The 22334-nt window shown below is 42.3% G+C and overlaps 1 protein-coding gene across 1 annotated transcript; it reads left to right on the forward strand.

The window, feature by feature from the left end:
• Positions 1-15533: 15533 nt before the first annotated feature.
• Positions 15534-21897, forward strand: FCER1A (Fc epsilon receptor Ia). Its single transcript, XM_028090880.2, has 5 exons — positions 15534-15684; positions 16119-16139; positions 17181-17444; positions 19767-20024; positions 21448-21897. Exons 1-5 carry the CDS (start codon positions 15534-15536, stop codon positions 21630-21632), a joined length of 879 nt encoding a protein of 292 aa, XP_027946681.2. The 3' UTR covers positions 21633-21897.
• The last annotated feature ends 437 nt before the right edge of the window (positions 21898-22334 follow it).

Below are 22334 nucleotides of genomic sequence, written 5' to 3' on the forward strand. Positions count from 1 at the left end.
CTCTCCCTTGCTATCTGGGGAGTTTTAGAGATCAACAAGTTCTCATTTAAAAAAACAGTTTAATAATAATAATAATAATAATAATAATAAAGAATAGTTCCTTATGGCACTTTTTGGTTTATGAAGAGTGTTTATATGTATTATTTAACAGCACATCAATCCCATCTGTTCAATAACTATCTTCATCTTCCAGATGGGGAATCTAAGACACCTAGGGTTTGGTGGTTTGCCCAAAATTAGTAAGTCATAGATCCAATCTTCTCCTTTTAAGGCCGGTGTGAATTGCCTTTACCACAACTGCCTGAAAAAGCATCATGGCTACAAAACAGGGGAGAAAGAAGACACTTTTTTCCCCCCGGCTTTTATCGAAAAGAATTAAAGGATTTTCCTCACTCTGGGAATGAGATTACATTGGGAAAAAAAAAAAAAAACTGGAAAAACTGGAAAACATTGGGGAAACCGGAAAAATTTTAGTATGTTTACCTTGATAAGTAAATGAAAAATTAGCATATTAGTGACCATGAGTGTCCATTCTCCTTGGCTTAATACTTCTGCTGCCAATTACTTCCTTTAAAGAAATAATCAGAGAGATGTATCAAGATATATGTGTAAGAAGCTTTTATGATATTATTTATAATAATGAATACCAAAAGCAATGTAAATAAGTAAGGGAATAACGAATTATAACATATCCATCTGATGGGAACTATGGAACTATTAAAGATCTAATGTTCTGACACGGAAAAATATGATAGGTAGATAGATAGATAGTCCATAATTTTTCAAAAATAAAAAGAAAAGAAAAGAAGAAGGAATAAACAATGAAGGGAAACACATGGAACAGTACACACACCATTAAAAATGGGTTGGAAATAAATATACCAAAATGCTAAAAATATTTTTTTTCTGGATAGTGGAGAATCTTAAATGACTTTTCTTTTTATCTTCTCTATATAAGACAGATTTTCTTAATTATTTCTCTTCTAAACATACTGAAAAATAACTTAAATTCTTCTTACAGTGAGCTCCATAATGAGGCTGCAGTGAGGATTGAAGAGAAAAGGAAAGAGAAAAGGTAAATGTAGTGGGTTAATTTACCTTGGAGAAGAGAAAGCTGACAGTATCATGTAAGACCAAGTTAGCCTCCGAACAGGCATTTCATAGAATTTGAGCACCCAACAGCCAGATCCAGAGGAAATTAACTTCGGTTTTTAAAGAAAGATGGTAGTTGGAAAAAGAAAACCTTTCTGAACAGTGTTGGAAGTGAAGTATGGCACGTGAGACACTCATCTTGGGCGCAACATTTAGGGGAGCACCAAAAAAACTCAGTGATCAAGATGAACACGATTTTGATGCAGTATTTTTTTAAAAAGCTAATGCACACACACAATGAATCATGGAACACTACATCAAAAACTAATGATGTAATGTATGGTGATTAACATAACAATAAAAAATTATTTAAAAAATACAAAAAAAGCTAATGCAAAAATCCATGATGAACAAAATATTAAAATTTTAAATAGGGACAAAATAAAAATTCTGACTATCACCACAGTGGGCTGCAAGCAACTCAATGAGGGCAGATTTTGGAATTTCCTTATTAAAGATTTTGAGGAATAGAAAAATATAAAATATTTTCAAAGTATAGGGGGAAATGGAGAGCAAATTATGTGTTCATTTTCCTTTGAGATGTGGTGATAGGCTAGTCTTGAAACCACTGCTATTTAACTGAGATTCATGATGTGTTACTGAACAAGATAAAACCCCATCTTGTGTAACTGGAAAATCAATCCTACCTCTGCTAAGGGAGATGAGAAGATAAGCAAGGATAGAGAAGAAAAAAGATTGAATTGAGCTTGTGCCTCCCTCTCCTCTCTCATCACCCCCTCGGGAAAACGAGGACTCATCAAGATGGCAAAGACCTGGTGAGTGTTAACACCATGATAGTAAGGTCATGACAGCAGAAACAAAATGGCAGCCTACTTCTGTGGAATCCAGGTCACCGAGAAGAACAATACTTTACACCGCTTGCTGTTTTCTTGGATTCTGGATCTTTAGCCAGAAATATCCCTCTACCCTGAAAAAAAAAGTCAAAATATTTCCTTCTAGAGTAATCATGTTCTGCTTAGACCTGACAAGCCATCCTGGGCAAGGGGTTAATCTTATCTATTTCATTATTCAAATCTTTCCAATGGGAAGCAAGCTGGGAAAACCCATGTGCTTGGTGGCGTTAAGTCCTTTAATATAATGGAATCACAGGACCTTAGTACTAGGAGGTAATTTTAAAAGCAAGCATTCCTCACAAATAGTCCCCCAAATTCTGCTTCAGTGCTTCCAATGATTGAAAATTCATTATCTTACAAGTTAGCACCCTCTCTTTCTTTTTTTTTTTTTTTTTTAAGATACCAAGTTTACCTCAAAAATAAAACCAGGCTTTTTATATTATAAAAATGCTTTCGGGGAAAAACAGCCATCTGTACAAAAGGATATAAATGGGAAAGTTAGATTTCTCTTCCTGTGCTTTGCATTCTCTGGTCCAGGGGTAAAAATGATTCATGTTTGTGTCTTTCTAAAATTTCTGTCTAGAAATTTTCTAAGTACAATTGTGCATATTTCCATATCATTTCAATTTTACACAAATGAAATGAAACTGCACATACCAATTCACAACTAGCTTTTTTCACTTACTATTATATCTTGAATACTCTTGATAACAGTGGAGTGGATCTATCTCTTCATTACCAATGGTGCACACTCTCCCACTATACAGATCCACATAGATACACTATCATCTATTCTGTTGTTGAGTAGCCTTGATTCTTAGAAAATATCACTTTCTATTGACTCAACTTCTGTCTCCCTGCAACTTGCCACCTCCCCACATTATCCTACCTTCTATTTCCTTTTCAGCTCGATAGTGGAAGGTTATTATCATGTCTCTGCTAAATTTCATGTCTTTGAATCCATTACTACAGCAAGATGAGCATGAAGAAATATAATATTAATGCCATGAGAATCAATACAACCAAAAAATAATGAAAAACTTAGAGGGAAAATAATAAGAACACATGGCATTCCATTTTCACTTAGTTCTGCCCACAGCCACTCACTGCTTCTGATCTTGGTGAAAGGAAGAAGGAATCACTTTCCAGATAGTGATTTTTAAAAGTCACGGAAAGGGCTCAATCTATTCAGAGGAAACCAGTAAAAATACCTTGTGTTCAAGAGCCATTTACAAGGGAAGCTAAAACCTACAAAGCAAGGAAAATTCAGCTTTCTCTAGTATCAGAGAAAACCTCAAATTATTGCTATATTTCTTGAAGTTGAAGGCATTGGTTCCTTTGGCTTGAGAAGCAGGCCAGGAAAAAATGCAGGCTCTTAAACTCCAGATTTTAGGAGCTTTGGCTATTTATTATCCCCAAGGGAAGCAAATCCCTCGTGCCAGGTCTCCTGAGACCATCCTTTTGAAAATCCCTCTGGGGTAACAAGAGCTAAGGATGAGAGAACCCTAGGGCTTGTCTCAAGAGCTTCGTTAGGAATTTGGGTAGCAGACAAGGGAGATGCTTTCGTTTGTTTACTCACTGTTGGGGACTGTTGGGGTTTCAGAAACCAATACTGCATTGGGTTTAGTCAAGTAAAACCACGGGAACACTGGATAAGCTTACAAAGAGAAGACCCTAAATTCTAGTTTTTCGGGATCAGAGAACAGAAAACTTCCTGCAGCTTATCCAAATCTGATCAGGGCACACAGAGGGGAATGGTGGCCAGGGCTTCTCTTGTCCAGTGTTGGCCCATAGCCACTTTCCTTAAGGCTCACCAGACATACATCTCAGCCTAGCTCCCGTTAAGGGAGACCCACCTCCCACACTTGGACAGGCAGAGGCTGCTGTCAGGCCCATTCCTCACGCTCCCTTTGGTTCATTCTTGGATCTTGCTGGAGAAAGAATGACACAGCAGATCTCTGCCCCAGTTCCTTTAGTTTCTGGCTCAGCGTCACCATCTCCATCAAGGTTCTCTGGGCACAAGGGAGATGTCTGAGGAGCCATTTCAGCTCTGCGCTGCCAAAGGGGATTGCCGTAAGGGTCTTCCACCCAGACTAAGAACTTTCTTTCTAAAACCATCCTATTTCCCCTTGGTTAAAAACAGTAATATGTGTTCGTTTTAGAAAACACAGAAAATAGGGAAAAAAAAAGATCACATAAATCACTTACGATCTCCAACTTAGAAATACCAACACTATTAATATTTTGGTGACTAATTCTCTAATTGGTTTTCTCTGCATGAATGTGTGTGTGTTTACACACACATACACCCTTATGTTTACAGCAAACACAGCATGACTTGTTTTCGTAGCTCTTTCTCCTTTTCAGTAATATGAGGTCATGCCATACAAACTTCCTTACATCCAGTTCATTTTTTCTCTTAGCCACGTACTGTGAGCCTTTCCCATGTAAGCATTTTTCCATCCTATCCTTTTTAGATAGCTGCCTTGCCTTCTCTCTTGTATGTGTAGTGTGGTGTCAGGATTCAGATGGGCAATGTGCATTTTTGCACTGGTTGTTAAGTCTTCAAAGGCTCTTTGAGACCAGGTCAGGGTCTCTCAACAGTGGCACCGCTGTTCTCAGGGGCCTGATGTGTTTTGTGGTGTGGTGAGGGGTAAGAGTGTCCCGTGTGTTATAAGACAGTTAGCAGCTTCTCTGTCTCCGCCCACTAGGTGCTCCCAGCATCCTCTCCCCTCCCTGCAGCATAGAGGGGGAAACCAAAAATGTCTCTAAGTATTGTCAATACCCAATGAGGGGTGAAATGTTCCTCCTTTGAGCATCTTTGGTCTAGAGCTTTCTACCATCCTCCACCCAGTTTTTTCATTTCATGGGCATGCACCTTTCAGTGTATCATTCATGCATTGTACCATTTTTCTTTCTGTGCCTGTATTTCCTGTAAATTTGAAGTCAATTTTAAAGGCTTAATTAGATGCAGGTTAAATCTATTAAACTATATAAACTATATTAAAATATATATACTATAAACTTCATTATACTATATTAAACTATATATACAAATTATATGTAAAACTGTACTAAACTATATATATGCATACACACACACACACACACACACACACACACACCTTTGCATTACTTCAAGTAGAGGTATCAGATTCAACAAATGAAAATAAAGGATACTTCATTAAATTTGAATTTTAAATAAACAGCAAATAATTTTTTAGGATAAGTATGTCCCAAATATTACATGAGACATATGTACTAAAAATTATTCGTTGTTTATCTGAAATTCAAGTTTAGCAAGGCATCCTGTATCTTATCTGGAAGCCCAACCAGGAGGCGCACACTGGTTTTCCCACCCTAAGCAAAGCAAAATTGATCAGCGTTCCAGGTAGCAACAGCCTGGTGCTCTATTCAAATTGATCCCATCCATATTTTATCATTTCATCTTTTGATGACTTTTGTCTAAATCAATTTTTTATTAGAAGTTGCAAACAGTGCTTTCCTAATCATGTCCTTTCTCTTACATTTATTCTGTGAAACTGTTTGTGTATAGAAGTTTCTTTTCATCCTTTAGGGCCAGAGAGTGAGGTAGGACTGAGTAGAATTGGAATCAAACTTGGTCCGCCTAATCTGAGTCGAGCACGTATTCCTGCATATTCGGTGGGGGGAAATTCACTCTTTCCATGTCGATGATGCAGGACCACACACCATGGTACTCCGGCAAGCCCATGTCTTATAACCAGCAGAGCCATGAGGTGGCAGGAGGATAGCACGGGGATAGGAATGGGGTCTGCAAATGTTAGCAAACCCACAAGCGATCCTGTAAGCAGGAGAAACAAAAGCTCTAGAAACAAGGGATCAACGATGGCATCCAGAGAAGAAGAGGGTGATGCACACTAAAGGATCTGCAATGTTGCTCTGCTTCCCTCTCATTCTGGCCACGAAGTCTGAGTGAGACACTTCAGAATAATCCTTGCAGTCAGTATCTGGCTGGTGATGTGCCCTAGAAAATCAAATTGCTTGTGGTTTCTGAAAGAACTGGAGTTGCTGCCACAAGGACACCATAAAAGGCAAGTCAGAGAAGACTCTCTCTTCTTCAGCAAGGTGACATGTGCCCGAGTGAAGGGCATCTACACACCAGAGCCAGGCACCACAAGGGACTTCATCTTCCTTTTCATTTGTTGACTTTATTATACTATATTTCCAGTAAATTAAATATATAATTAAATATCCTGTGGTTAAAATAATAGAAAGGATTAGAGGCTATATCTTGTCCACATTCTATATATCTCAGTAGGGCTGGCAGGCCATCAGTCATAAAAGAAAACACTTGATGATATTACCATAGGAACGAATCGAAGAGTATGGCCTTAGGTGCTGGTTTTTCCTTAGCATGGAAGCAAAAACGAGATTCGTGTTTCTCACGAAAGATCAACAATTGGTGACAGAGTTGTCTAGCATGCTTCAAATGCTCTTCAAGAGATTTTTTTCCTTTTAGAAAATTGTCTCTAAGGAAGAGAAGGATTTACTAGGCTGCAACATCATGATAGAAATAATCAATGAGTTAATTGCTCATTTATACCTCAAATATTTATTGAAGGTCTACACATGCCCTGCACTGTGCTGAGCACCAGGTAAAGAGCAATGAATCAAACACACATTGTGTGTGACGAGGAACCAGACAAAAAAAGATGTGAATTTCATAGATTGTGATGCATTCTTTGATAGGGTAAGAACAGAGTAATAGGGTTATAATAAGTAATCTTCTGACATACATTTTAATATACTAAATTGCTTATATCCACCAGGAAGCAAAAGCCACAAAGATATGCCTGGTCTGGTCTATTTACCATGAAAAATGAATTAGCATTTGGAGTTACCTAGTGAGTCCGAGTGATGTCTCAGAGACTGGTCAGCTTCCGTGAGTTTACCATTGAGATGTGAGGCTTGCGTGGCTAAGACACAAACCCTGGATGATGAGGGCTACACCAAGATTTTCGAACGGGCAAATTCACTGGGCTGTTCTTGGTTCCCCTACTTAGTAAATCGGATGAATTCAGGGCTGTGAATCACTTTCAGTTTTGAAACGTTCTTCAGCCTGTATTTTGTGACACTTCAATCTCCTGGTGTTTCTCCTAAAGAGAAGTTTGCCAGCTGCAGTCAGGTAGCCAGTGGTATTCACCTGCCAGTCTGTTCTGCAGACTCGATGGTGACTGTCACCGAATGTGGTGACTCACTGAACTTGGGATTGAGAGAGTCAACTGCCCTGTTATCATTTCAGTATGCGATGAACCTAAATACATGAATGAGACACCCACTCATGCTTTATCACATCACTCTGACTTAATTCTCCATCTTGTTATTACATGTGGTATGTTTTAGCTCATTTATTTTCTCATTTTTTCAGGATCTTTCCCCCCACACTGGAGTAGAATAGTCCCTCTTAGGAGCACTGGTTCTTTAAGCCTTTGCTCAGCCTGAATCTTTAGTCCAAACAAACAAACAAGCAAATGGAACCTCAAATTTAGTTCTGCGTTGGCTACCGATGAATGGTTTAGAAAACCTGCACGAAGCATGCCCTGGGGCTCGGGCTTCTCACTCCCTAACACAAGGACTTTAAATCGATCATCTCTAAGGTCCTTTCCTATTTTAAAGTTTTATGATGTTTTTCCCTACTTTGGGACCGAGGATAAAAACGGATTAGGAACCTGAAGTTCCCATCTGTCTCCCAAGTCACTTCTAACAGACACCCCATGGTTATCCTCAATCCTACCATCCTTCCCATATTCTGCTTTCAACTCTGTTCTTCCACTGACTTCCGCTTTCAAATCTATCGCCACCTCCCGCTTCCTCTTTTCACTTCCACCTGTGTGAGCCAGGATCATAGAAGGCGAGGGCACGACAGCTCCCGAACTGTCACCTGGCAGACCGGAGAGGAGAAGCAAGGACTCATCAGCCAGGCTGCAGGAGCCACTGTTCTTTGGGAACCACCACAGGGCCACACTGTCCACCTAATGGAGCTGCCTGAACCGCTCCAATCCCAATTGCCGGCAAATGTTTGGATGTTAGACCTGCAGAGGATCTTACGGCCCATGTGGTCCAAAGTTTCCATTTCATAGACACAGCTGTGTTGAAAGGAGTCTCAACTTGTGAGGCATACACATGAAATTGCTACTTTTCCCCCGTAACTATTACTGTGGCCCCATTCTTGTTGGGCAGCATGCTCCCTAATGACGTCTTCGACCAACTTCGCGAGCTTTTCATCACTTTGTTTTACTAAAACCGTCTCACTGGAGTTACTAAACACAATCCCGTGTCTTCAAATTTTAACTTTATATTCGATGTGAAATTCTCTCCGGGTTCCCTCACCCCCTGCTCCTCCACCTGCCCCCGAGCCCAGAACAGGGTTTGTGGCTGTAATGGCTCCATCGGTGTTGGGAGGTGAAGGGTGGTGACCATGCCCCTGCGCCCCTTTCTTTTCCCAGCATCAGCCCCTCGTTGTTGGGGGAGAGAGGAGGGAGGGGGCGCAGAATGAGACGGAGTCGCCCACAGTGTAGGCGAGGTCGCTCCAGGCTTGGTTGTAAGTGCTGTGCCTGCACATGACCGCCACCTCATTAGAGGAGGTATGGTTGTGGTAAGGTCCTCTTTTTGTTATTTGTCTCCATTTCTTCAACATTATTGACTGTTCTTTTCTCTCAGGTATCCAAATGTAGGCGCTCTCAGAGGGGGGCCTTGGTGGGCTTTTCAGAGCAATGTAGGTCCCATCGTCTGCCTGCTCCAGCCTTCCCATCCGAGGCCCCACCTCCCTTGGCCGCCAATGCAAGCAGTCCACTCCACAGCCTGATGTTACTGGAGTCCCCTCACCTAAAGAGTGGCTCTCTGGGGGGAGAGGCAAGATGATGGAAGCCCCTATCACCCTCTGTTTTGCCTGTCTAACCTGTGGGACAGAGGCTTGGTCTTGCCACATGAAATGGTGACCATGCAGGCTAACACTCAGTACCCCTTTGACAGGTCCAATCACTTCTTTCCAGACTTTTCCTGCAACTCCACCAGCTGCAGGAGCTCTTCCAGAATTGTGTTTCATAAACTGTAAGGCAAAAGATGGCCATGAGTTCTCAACTTATTGGAGGTGGGGGGAATGACTCAATAATCCCAAATGTTGTGGGAAAAGTACAGGGACAGCATGCCGAATGCCTTCTCTCCTCATATTTAAGAACCTAGCTATTCAGACCTCTGAGTGTCAAATCCTGGCTCTGCTGTTCACTGTTTGTATGATCTCCCTATCTCGTGAAAAACAAGGATGCTACCAGTACCATTCTATAGGGTTCCTATGAGTGTTCAATGGGATAAAGCAATCTGACATAGAGTAAGTGCTTGATAAATGTGTATCACTGTTGCGATTCCATGTTTATTATTTCTATTGGAACACATTCCAGTCTCCCCTTTATTATTTCTGACTATGGAAATCAAGATTTGGACAAAGTCAGATATGGTTAGGGGAAACTCCCCTTCTTGCATCTCTGTACCCTACACAGTTCTCTGTCTACTGCTGTGCACACAGCAGCGGCTCAGCGAGAAATGCACTAGAGTTTCTGTGACACAGCACATGTTTCTGAAATGCAAATGCTCCACCTACTAACCCAGGAATAATGTCAATATGATGTGGAAGCTAGTTGCCACAAGATTCTCCCTAGCATGTGAGTGTTTACTGCCAAGGAAGAGCGGCTGGACCCAGACCTTACTGGTGCGGTGGAGACGGCCAGGGCCCGAGCACCTACACAAGGAGCAGGTGTTCTCCACAGCTTAGTGTCACCATACGTCCGTTTGGAGGGTGCTCACTGCCTGGTTTTCTCTGGCTTCTGTGCATTTTCACCTTGTCATCTCCTTCTGTCCACCATCCTTTACCTTTGAAGATGATCAAGTCCTATGTCTACTGTTGATTTTATTCACTTACTAGAGATTTAACTTTTTTTAACCATTTAATTTATTTAGCAGAAATGCTAATGTTTATATTAGTGCTCTGGATATAGGTTTTGCATGATCTGCCACAATATTTTTTCCCAAAATCCTTATTTTTAGTGTGTGTTTTTGCAGAATGCAGGGACTTTTTAAAATAAACACATATGGATATTGTAGCAGAAGCACCTGTGTTATGTTCAAGAACTCTTAATTGAATTGAATGAAAACCATTTCTCCCTTTTTGTGATTCAAGGACTTCACTCTTTCCACTACCTGCCTCTGCCTTCCCTCACTGTGTGTCTCTGCTTACTGGATTATTCCGATCCGCTAGCAAATTAGACCTGGCACCTCCCATAAAATACAAACCCTCTCTTGACCCCGCATCTTCCCGCATCATCATCCCACAGCAAAACTCAGACCGGCATGCTCATTGTACTTCCTCACATCTTATTCCCTTTCCAACCCACTTCAGCCTGGCTTCCACAGCTACCAGTCCCCCAAAATTGCCATTGATAAGGTTCTAGAAATTTCCATATCATTAGATCCAAAGAAAAATTTTATTCTCTTACCTTACCCCTCCACAAAATTCAATACAAGCAACCATTTCCTCTAGAATGGCACTCTCTCCTCAGCTTTAGTGGTACATTCTCTGAGATTCTTCCCACCTTACTGGTCATTTCCTCTGGTCTTTTTTTGGGTCTTTCCCTTCTACCCATCCTCTAAATATCAAAATGTCCTGGGACTCTTTCCTGGGACATTCTCTTTCTCCAGCAGCTCTTTCTTTCTCCTTGGCTGATCTCATCTTGCTCCACTGGCTTTAAAGGTAGGCCAATAATTTTCAACCTTATGTCTCTGGTCCAGACATTTCTTCTGGTCTCCTGACTCTTATAACTGCCTGTTTGGCATGAACACATCAGATATCACAGAAACCCTTCAAACTAAAGCATCTCCAAACTGGAACACTTGATTTTCCTCCCTGCATCTGGTACTCCCTCAGTGTTCACCATGTAATGAATGGCATCATCACCTCCCTAGTGATTAAAGTCAGAAACTTGGGAATCTTATTTTATGCTTCCCTCACATTCCAATCTGTCAGTGAGTCCTGTTAATACCACTTCCAACAGATAGCTGAACCCCATCCACTTGTCTTCACCTACACTGCTACCTCCCCAGGCCAATCTATCATCGTGTTTTATTGTCTCCTCCCCATTTCCCAATTGCCACTCAGAAAATCTTTATCACACACAGCTGCAGTGGGTGTATGCATGTGTGTGTGCAAATCTGTGTGCATATGGATGTGTGCATACCTATATTTGATGAAGAGCCATCAAACCATTTAAAGGTGAATACACACAAATGCCTCTGTGTGTGTGCGTGTGTGTATGTGTGTGTGTCCCATTGTTCAAACAGTTTGATTGGTGGTTTTTCATTACCCGTCAGATAAAGTCCTGACGCTTCCCCATGTTGCACCAGGCTCTCACCAGCTGCTCAGCTGCTAGATAAACATCTAATCTCATCTTTTGCCTCTGTTCCCCTTAATCACTACTATGCTTCCGTCCTTCTTGTCTTAATTCCTGGAATTCTCTAAATTCCTTCTTGTTTGGCGGACTTTGAACTTCCTATCGCTTGAAATAGTCTTGCCGTAGCTTTTAGCTTGGTCCATTCTATCTCATGCTCTAACTCATTTTTGTTGAAAGTCCTTCCTTAACCATCCTATCTAAACTAAATTACCCTTGTGATTCTGTATAGCAACGTTATTTACTTTTTACAAACCTTAATTACAAGCTGTTCCTATTTTATTTGTTTACTTGTTTAATGTCTATCTTTTCCAATGGAGGTTTCACTCCGTGAGGGAAGAAATCTGGTCCTTCTAGTTCTTCTTCATATTACCATCACATTACAGAATGCTTAGCACATGAATGTTCGTTGAACAAATAAAGAAAGGAATACATATGATGAATAATGTTTTTGTGCTAAAACAAAATTCTGTGTGTGTTGGGTTTCATGGTAGAATGATCAAGTATCAGTTCTATATCTCTATTTAAGTCATTCCCATATTTGGTTATAATAATTCAGATTCAGGGATTGCCTGTTTGGAAAAGTACGTTGTGCAAAATGATATTAATAGACTGCAAGACTTTGTTCACTCTGGAAAATTAGGGCATATAATTAACCAAAACTCTACCAGCAATCTATGTTCAAAATCTGACTTCAAGGAGGTAGCCCTTGATAATTAGACATAGTTCTCTTTTTCTCTTAAAGATGAATATTTTGATGTTATTAAAATATATTGTAAATTGGTATATCTAATTTAGTAGTTGAGAATATAAAAATTATTTATTTCTTATTTATGATTATACTTACCTCCTAATTAACTGTTGCCCCATAGGTCACGTGGAGAGGATTTTCTTCATGCAACATGACCGTGGCATGAGCTGTGATAGAAACAGACTCATAGGGGCACCTGGGTGGCTCAGTCGGTTAAGCACCTGCCTTTGGCTCAGGTCACGATCTGGGGGTCCTAGGATCGAGCCCCACATCAGGCTCCCTGCTCAGTGGGGAGTATGCTTCTCCCTCTGCTCCTCTCCCTGCTCATGCTCGCTCTCTCTCTCTCAAGTAAGTAAAATCTTAAAAAAATGAAACAGACTCATAGATGCAGGAAACAAACTGGTGGTCACCATAGAGGTGACATAGCTGAAGGGGATTAAGAAGTACAAACCACCAGTTATAAAATAAACAAGTCACAGGGATGTAATGTACAGCACAGGGAGTAGTGTCAATGAGACTGCAATAACTTTGCACGGTGACAGGTAACTAAACTAGACTTATTGTGGGGATCATTTTGTAATGTATAAAAATGTCAAATCACTCTGACGGACACTGACACTAATAGGATGTTGTATGTCAATTATAGTTCAATTTAACCAAACCAAACCAAACAGACGGTGGCTGTGTTTGCGGCAGCCTGTTCTGTGGTAAGCCTTGTGCCGCAGGAATCTTTGCTCCACTTTTCTCTTTTTGAACCCATTTTCATGGCTGCAAAAATGACTTAATTTGATAGTCACTGGATGCAGTTGTAAATTGTAAACAACAAGGCAAATGTCGGCACTGAAATCAAGTGGCAATTTTAGTCACGAAATGGTCATCTGAATGATCCATAACATATTTTATTTGTTTAGATTATCACCAGTGGAAAATGTATGTATTTTCTCATTTAAAAAACTTGCAGATCCTTGAGCAATCCTATGAGAAACACTGGCCAATAGGGATGGTCACCAAAACATCCTGAATTTTCTTTTCTTTTTTTTTTTTAAGATTTTATTTGTTCATTTGACAGAGAGAGAGAACACAAGCAGGGGGAGTGGCAGAGGGAGAGAGAGAAGTGACTCCCCACTGAGCAGAGAGCCTGATGCAGGACTCTCGATCCCAGGACCCTGGGATCCTGACCTGAGCCGAAGGCAGACGCTTCACCAACTGAGCCACCCAAGCGCCCCATCCTGAATGTTCTGACACTGAATCTCTTTCCAATACTCAGTCCACTGTTCACATCCCTTGTCAGACCAGACAGTCTAGTTTTGGGTCCGACACTGGAGGTCTGACCCAAAGTCCTCCAGTGTTTTCTTGAGCCTCTGTGAAAATCTTGCCTGTTTTGAAGGAAAGGACAATTTCTCTAGAAACTGCCCAGTTTAAAGCACCCATCTCACCTTTGTCTGGTCTTCCTCATTTCTTCAAAACCCAGACCAGTGCTTTTCAATCCGATCAGACCCCATCTTGCAGTATATATTTGGTGACACTCTCCTTGCTCTTTTGATAGGAATGCACAGATCATGGACTCACCTAGCAGAGGTGGAGTGGGGGGGCTATAGAAAGTTAACCTTTATGACCCCTCACTGGCATGGGCCCCTCCAAGGTCCTGAAGGAGGTCATATGCTTTTGTAAAATTTACAGAAGTCAGATATTTTAGCCACGTTTGGATGAGACTTCCTTTCCTACTGGCACACGAGGGTAGCTGCAGGAAGGTTCTGGGATCCAGCTAAGGAGGACGTGGGTTGAGGGAATTCTGCCCTGGTTTAGTGTAAGAGATGCATGGAGTTCGCAGTTCCTTCCAGGTAGGGTAAGACAGGGTGAGGCACTTCGAGCCAGCATGGTGGGAATGGCCTCCAGGAAAACTCCACCGAAGAGCCAACTGTCTTGGCTTCGGGACACAAAGGTAGAGGGCCGGCGATCAGGCTGCAGCATGACTGCATCCTCCAGGACTCGGCGCTGGAAATTTGCGGGCAGCGAAGGAAAACCGAGGTTGAAATATCTGGAGTCAGAAGCTAATCTTGTCAAAACTTTTTCCCGAGTGTCAGATGTCTATAAAATTGTAAGCAGAGGATTTGGTTCATTTCTGTGTCTAGTGAAAATGGAAGGAAGTTCTCGCTCTTCAGGAATATTCTCAGTAATGTGAAATACAGAATTATAAACACACCATGATGCTTTTGTCTTCTCGTTCATGGAAATAAAAACAAAGCAGAATTTATCAGGATTCCTGTGTTTGTAAGCCACAAACCTCTAACAGTACTACAAACAGTGAGGGTGTTTCATAGAAACTGCATTTTCCATGTACCCCAAGTATCAATAATAGAAAACAATACTGATCAGCAATGCTAGGGGAAAGAATGAGTTGTATTTCTAGTTTCTCTATTTAAAAGTGATAATACAAGGGGCACCTGGGTGGCTTAGTCAGTTGGGCATCTGCCTTCGGCTGGGGTCATGATCTCAGGGTCCTGGGATCGAGCCCCACATCAGGCTCCCTGCTCGGCGGGGAGCCTGCTTCTCCTTCTCCCTCGACCTCTCCCCGCCTGCTTGTGCTTGCTCTCTTTCTCTCTGTCAAATAAATTTTTTTAAAAATGATAATACAATATCACTGTCTGATGAAGAGGATCAAAGAGTACTTAGTAAAGATACATAGGAAAAGAAAAGTATGAGTGCAATGCTTAGCAGCGAATTGTTATTTTTTCTGGATTTTTATAATGTATGTGTCATTTTTTGGCTTTTATATATTTCATAACTTATTGTGATATAATTTCTTCTTCTGAATAGTCATTCTAATACCTAATATTGTATTCATAATTTTCTTTTCTTTCTTTCTTTGATAGAGAGAGAGAGAGAGAGAAAGAGAGAGAGAGAACACAAGCAGGGGGCAGAGGCAGAGGGAGAAGGAGACTCCCCGCTCAGCAGGGAGCCCGACGCGGGTCTCGATCCCTGGGATCATGACTTGAGCCGAAGGCAGACGCTTAACCAGCTGAGCCACCCAGGTGCCCCTATATTCATAATTTTCTATTCAATTTTTTAAAGAGGGCCCAAACTGTGGGAGTTCTGGATCCACCTCTCCTACACACATAAAGTCTTAACATAAAGAAGAAATAAAGCAAAATAACTTTATGATAATAAAACATATCCATGGCAAGTGTGCTGGCTACACGCACTAGCAGGTAAATGTGAAATTGCCCAATTAGGCACTACTCTGACTATTACCGCCAGAGAAGGCAAACCGAGGTGCAGCTGATGAGTTCACCAGATATGATACAGAAAACATTTCCTTCTCCTTTTTGGCTTCAAGTCTATTTTAAGGCTTCAAGTCTCCAGTCCAGTCGGCACTTGGGAGCCATGGAGGAGATGCCTATTCCCAAGGGAGGCCCTGCTCTGCTGTGGATGGCGTTGCTGCTCTTCTGTAAGTAGACGTTCAGTGACACCCCCCCCCCCACCCCAGAGGGACCAAGATGGATCTGGGGAGCAGCTGGGGTAGGAACACTGACAGTTTTCATGGTGATTTTTTCTAAGCCACATGCAAACCACGGGGCATCTCCTGGGGATTCTGTAGTGGACACAAGCTGGAGAGCAGAGCAAATCAGACTGAGCAAGACTTAAGGGGGAGCAAGCCTGAAAATCTGTCCTTGCCATCACTCTGGCATCTCCCAGAGGGCAAGGGAGGGAGGACAGAGGAAAGAGAGAAGTTTCTTCTCTCCAAGGGTCAGGTTCCTTAGAAGTTGCTTGGCCCTTAAAACTCCATGGATGTAGACCTCATCACTGTACCCATATCTCTGTCCTTAGGAGTGCTAGAAGGCTGGGAGTAGCCACTAACTTTTCTCTTCTGGACTTTTGCAGCTCTAGAGGGCATGTCAGCAGGTGAGTCCTCTGTCCTTGCTCTGTCAGCCTCAACATGGCTGGGCACAGCTACCCCCCTCACTGTTTCTCTTCACCCCATCTCCTCTGCTTTCTAATGATGAGGCATCTTCCCTCCCTGTCCAACCTGAGCCCCGCTTGCACCCTGCCTGTCTTCCTTCTTTCCCCCATTCCCAACAGCTTTAAAAGAACCACCTCATTCTCTTGGGACACCCCACCTCTTTTTTTGCAACAACCATGTCTGTGGAACATCTAAACATCCAAGTGCCACCCAGGCACCACCACACAACCTCTTTCAGTTCCTACATCGTCATCATCTTAGTACTGTCACCATTTTGCTGTTGAGGACTTTGTCTAATTAAGTGCCTTGCTGGAGGTCTCACAGCCAGCCAAGGGCCAGCTTCTAACACAAGCCCCTTGGGTCCAAGTCTAGCTCTGTTTCTGCACCCTTCCTCATCGCCACCTGCCACTTCCTAGGCTTTGGTCAAATTTGTACCACATTTCTTTGTTCCTAAAAACCTATTAAGGCTGATTCTCTCAGTGTTTCTCACTTCCTTCCAGAACTGACATGTATTTTTCACTCCATATGCACTTACAGTTAAATAGTCATAAAAATTTAGAGCTGGGAAAGACTATGTTTCATCTAGTCCAACACATTTATTCATCCATTAGTCACATATTCATCCACTCAGTAAATGTTTAATGAACACGTACTATGTACCAACCATTGTGCGGAGCTAGGGCTGAACATGACAGACATCGCCTCTGCCTTACCAGAGGCTGCAGTCCTCACTGGCTTGTTTGTTTCTTTAATACCCCACATTCATGTCCTGTCTTTCTGCCTAGGTTGGGAGCTCCCCAGAGCTACAGTACTGTGTCTTCCTTCTGTAATCCTAGGAATCAGGACAGTTTCTTATTAGCGGCGGTCCAAGGGTAGACTGACCGCTCACTGACTCTTGTCATGTCTGTACTTTAGAGCCTGGACAGTTTTCTCTGCCCCTTCCCCCCATCTATGTCTCTTTCTACAATTTGATCTCCTCCAAGATACCTCGAAACCTACGGTGTCCTTGAACCCACCATGGAATAGAATATTGAAAGAGGATAGTGTGACTTTTATATGTTATGAGAACAACTCCCTTGAAGTCAACTCTGCTGTGTGGACCCACAACAACATCAGCTTGGAAGAGACATCCTCACGTTTGAACATTGTGAAAGCCCAAATCCAGGACAGTGGGGAATACAGGTGTCAAAACAACGGATCCACCCTGAGTGAACCGAGTGAACCTGTGTACCTAGGAGTCTTTGCAGGTAAGTTCCAGGACTATAGAAAAATAGATCCCCCTATGTGAGGAATGGCCCATCCAAAGATGGGGAGAGATCAAGTTATTCCAGGGTTAGCGCACCGGGGTGGGACTCTGGTCTCTCACTCAAGACCTGCCCGTAGCTCTCCTTCCACCCTTACTCCTGCCCAGCCTTGCTTCATTCTATGTTCTGGCCATCTCCCACCTCCCAGTGTTATCCCTCTACTCCTACCTTATCTCTCTTCTGCTTGGGGCAGATGTTTATGATATGTACAAATGGTAGGTTGGATATGTGAATGTTGCAAAGAGCTGAACATCTGAAATAGGATCAAAAGGTCTGACTGTAAAATTTGCTCAACAAATGTCCTCCCTGCTATTCCTTATGTTCCACAAATAAGTGAAACCATATGATAATTGACCTTCTCTGCTTGACTTATTTCACTTAAGCGTAATCTCCTCCATGGAGGACATTAGAAGAAGGAAGGGAAAGATGAAGGGGGGGAAATCAGAGGGAGCAATGAACCATGAGAGACGATGGACTCTGAGAAACAAACCGAGCGTTCTAGAGGGGAGAGGGGTGGGGGGATGGGTTAGCCCGGTGATGGGTATTAAGGAGGGCACGTACTGCGTGGAGCCCTGGCTGTTATATGAAAACAATGAATCGTGGATCACTACATCAAAAACTAATGATGTATTGTATGGTGACTAACATAACATAATAAAATAAAATTAAAAAAAAAAAGGCCTAGTTAACCTAAAGAAGTTTCAGCAAAGAGATTAGAAACCCTGTAGCAAGTAAATCCATGTGACCTGCTGGATCAGTGTTAGGTAGTTTGTTGAGGGTCAAATACTACAGTTAGCTCTGGGTTGCTTTGGCTTGAAGAATTTAAGATCTTTAAGATCTTATCTCCCCAGCATTGTGGATTATAAAAGATCTTTAAGATCTTTACCTTTAAGATACCTTTAAGATCTCCCCAGCATTGTGGATTATAAAAATATCATTCAAAAGGCACCTCTTGGCTCCTTAGTATGTTTTATGATACATGGAAGTGATATATTAACTGAAGTTGCAAAACTGCCTATTTCCTACAATCCAGTTAAAAACTGTATTCATGTTACTAAAGTCACAATACCAAGTGTAATAACTTTCTTTAATGAATCACAAATAAAAGCCATGGGAAAATTTTAAAAAAATTGCTCAACAATTTCTATGCAGCACGACCTGGATATTAGGTTGCACTCTTGGTTTTGAAAGACATCCATGTAGATCCCTCAACAGCCTTCGCTTTTACTGAAGAACAAATCTTATATTCACTTCAACTTTGTGACTCTTCCACTGCCACCGATTAGCACAGCTTGCTTAGGCCCATGGGGTTAGTTAGAAAATGCCGGATGAACAAAGGAAGGACTTCATTTAAATCGCTAGGTCATGGATATATTTTACTTTATATTTTTTAATGTAAATATATTTAAGGTATAAGCATACTTTATATTTTCCTCTTGAGTGAAAAGAGGTGTGGCAGCATCCATATGCAAATTCCAGATACAAAGTAAAGTAGCATGGAATAGCTTCTTTATTTCCTTGGAAGAGATTCTAGAAAACTCCTCCCGGACTGCTCTAAACTGTGCCTGCACAGCCAAGCCAGATTTTTGTCCAAAATTTTCCTTCAGTGAGTTTCAATTCCTACAATGACATTAGAGAACCTGACTCTTATATTTTACAAAATCATTGTTAACAAGTATTTGTTGAGTACCTACCCCCGAGGTAATGGTGTTGGGCACTGGGGATATAATATAAGGATCAGACATGGCCCCTGGCCTCCTGAAGTATGGAGCCAAATGAAGAAGAGGACATTAAGTGAGTGACTACGCACACATAATTAAAATTGGCATTCACGTTCTGGGGAAGTTTTGGAGCCAACTATGAGTAATGGTAGAAGTAGGGAGCCCCTAAGAGGCAAGAGGACAAGACAGACCTGCCCCTAGGTGAGGACTTCCTGGACAGGGTAGTTTTATTCCCCTTAGTGACCAGAACTGGTGCCGATGGAGCTGAAGGGACCCGCCTCCCCTCTAAAACCATCCACGGACGGGCTCAGCAGAAATGTCAGAGTGGTTTTCTGGCCCCCGACTCACTCCTCAGGAGGAGAGAGGATTTATCAATATAGAGGACAGACTCTAAGAATTATTTTGTGACATTATGAGCCAAGAAATGGGTTCATGATAAACCATGGTTTTTGACACATGCTCTGTGCGTGACCACTTTTATTTTTGTTTCTCTCTGTGTCTATCTCTCCATTTGCTGTTACATAACCTAACGAATGCTCTTCAGAGTGGCTGCTCCTTCAAGCCTCTGCTGAGGTGCTGATGGAGGGTGAGTCCATCCATATCAGGTGCCATAGTTGGAGGAATTTGAACATCTCAAAGGTGACCTACTACAGGAATGGCATAGCCCTCAAGTACAAGTATGATAACTTTGACATGCCCATTGCCAATGCCACAATAAGGGACAGTGGCAGCTATTACTGCACGGCCTGGATTCAGAGGCTAAATCACACCTCTGTCCCCCTCAACATTATTGTGAAAAAAGGTGAGTTGGTAAAGCAAGAGGGGTGCCCATAGCAGGGGAAGGGAGAGAGCAACCCCAGCCTGAAGTGGCTGCAGCATGCAGCAAGGGACAGCAGTGGACAGCAGTGGTGCCTTGTGAGTCTGCTGGCCTGTGGGTGATACCTGTTCACATTGTGGGATTTCTGTGAAGACTAAATGCGATATTGGGAAATGGATGTGTAGCCTGTTAAGTGCTACCCAAGCATGATGGATCACAATTCTTGGTTTGATCTCAAAGTCCTCTTTTGCTCCTGGGGAGAACACTTATATTTATCAAATTGAAAGGGAGTCTCAAAGTTAAAGGAACGAAGGCTGTGAGGAGCTTGAAGACGCCATGCTGGCGGAGGAGAGCTGGGGAAGGAGATCCATGGGCCACGGGCTGAGTGCCCAAGTCAGGAGGAGACAGAGGCTCATGAAGAGAGCCGGGCTGGTAGGCTGCCTCCAGGGCCAAAGATAAAGATGCTCCTTCCTAACTCCAGAGAAGAGAGGGAGCCTTTGGAATATCTGCCTTGCAAGAAGGAAATTAGATTTTTTTGCTTGGCAGATTTGGCTCATACTAATGTCTAAAAAAGCACAAGACCAGAAGCCAGAATTAAGCTTTAATGCCAATCTTCTGTTAACTAGTCTGAGACCTAAGTGCTATTTAATTGTCATTGGCCTTCTAGTATCCTTATTTGTAAAGTAAATGGTTTGGTCTAGATGCCACTTGGGGAATTTTAAAAATACTTAACACTTCGCATCTCATCTCCTGAGGTTCTGATTTAACTGGTTTGGAGGACTGGGCATCAGTATTTTTAAAAGCCCTTTCAAGGTAACAGTCATGTGCAGCCAGTGCTGAGAGCTGCTAGTCTAGGTAATCCCTGGGGGAGGGGGTTTCTGGCTATAATAGTCTGGGGCTCTATAATTCTAGGATAATCACAAAAATCAGCACCTTGCAAACAGAATAACAGAATCACAAGAGAGGGGAATTGGAAGGCAGCTTAAAGAAGCTCTAGCCCAGTATCTTTGTTTCACCCAATAGGCAGGCGGTAAATGATGAATGATTCAGAAATGAGGCAGTGCTAACCCCCACCCCTGCCCTATCTCCTGTCCACCCCCAAATCATATGAGGGCACTGGTCCTGTGAGCTCCAAGAAAGGGGCCGTCTTTCCTCTGACCTTTCCCCTTGGGCACATTGGCTAGAAGAGCTGTAGCCAGGGGTTATGGGGGAGATCTCAGGAGTCCCGGGGTTCCAGGAAGCATAGACAGAGGAACCTAAATCCATGGGTGTTGCTCTCTGGTCCTGGATGCCATGTCATGCTAGTGCTAGAAGACAGAGGACTGTGCTAAGTCCTTCTCTTAGGGAGGATGAAGTCCTGAACCTCATTCATCAATTCCTCATATGACTTGTTTCTTGCTGCATCTAGATTCCTCCAACCGGAATGGTCACCGAAGCAAATACTCCTGGCTACAATTTCTGATCCCATTGTTGGTGGTGATTCTGTTTGCTGTGGACACAGGACTGTTTATCTTGACCCAGCAACAGTTGACACTGCTCTTGAAGACTAAGAGGACCAGGAAGAACAAAAAGCCAGACCCCAAAAAGAATTGATGTCACTGCTTAAGAAACATTAGCAAGAGCAACTTCTTTCTGGCATTCACAATCCCTTCTCCATCATCAAACACAGCTCCCAATGTCACACAGGGAGGTCTGCACTCAAGGCTTTACAGAACTGCTTCATTAAACAACTCAAACTGATTAAGTAGCATGTAATAGTAAGTTCTCAATAAATATCAGTTAAATAAATAAAAGAATGACTAGATTCATCTGTGAAAGAGAAGTACAATTTGAATAAAAGAGGTATGAAACCAGGTAACATGATGCTTCTGAGTATTTGAGGCTTGCTACTTTCTTTTTTGTTTCTAGAGGCAGGAACCTTGAAGTTCTAGACTAGAGTTGTCTTCTCTTAACCACTCTAAGTCTGGACTAGGACTACAAAGACATGGGGGGGATGCTGGTGAGATTGACCATTTTTATGCTCACTTCAACATACCATTTATGAGCTTCTAGCTTTTGCTGAACCTGGGGCAATCTTGGGCCCTAGGGCTCTGAGGGGTGAGACTCAGTCTAAGATTCCTCTGTGATTGTTTCTCCCTCTAACATCTCTCAAACTTGTGTCTTGAATACCTTCTTACAGCAACTGAACTAAGCATCTTGGAGAAATCCCCCTCAAATAACTGCCGGAACTCTCAGCTCTGAAAACAGGGATCTCAGGCAAAGCAGCCTTTGCTTTCCCACCCCCACCCCACCTTT

Source organism: Eumetopias jubatus, unplaced genomic scaffold (assembly GCF_037043125.1).
Source record: "Eumetopias jubatus isolate StellerSeaLion01/CBP00866 unplaced genomic scaffold, mEumJub1_p1.0 scaffold_12, whole genome shotgun sequence".
Taxonomy (NCBI): domain Eukaryota; kingdom Metazoa; phylum Chordata; class Mammalia; order Carnivora; family Otariidae; genus Eumetopias; species Eumetopias jubatus.

What these genes read in the sequence shown, in the direction of transcription:
- FCER1A (XM_028090880.2), top strand. Translation starts at nt 15,534, where the DNA reads ATGATACAGAAAACATTTCCTTCTCCTTTTTGGCTTCAAGTCTATTTT. An exon ending in TCTAGAGGGCATGTCAGCAG is followed by an intron (nt 16,140 to 17,180) that starts GTGAGTCCTCTG and finishes ATCTCCTCCAAG; the next exon opens with ATACCTCGAAACCTACGGTG. An exon ending in GTACCTAGGAGTCTTTGCAG is followed by an intron (nt 17,445 to 19,766) that starts GTAAGTTCCAGG and finishes AATGCTCTTCAG; the next exon opens with AGTGGCTGCTCCTTCAAGCC.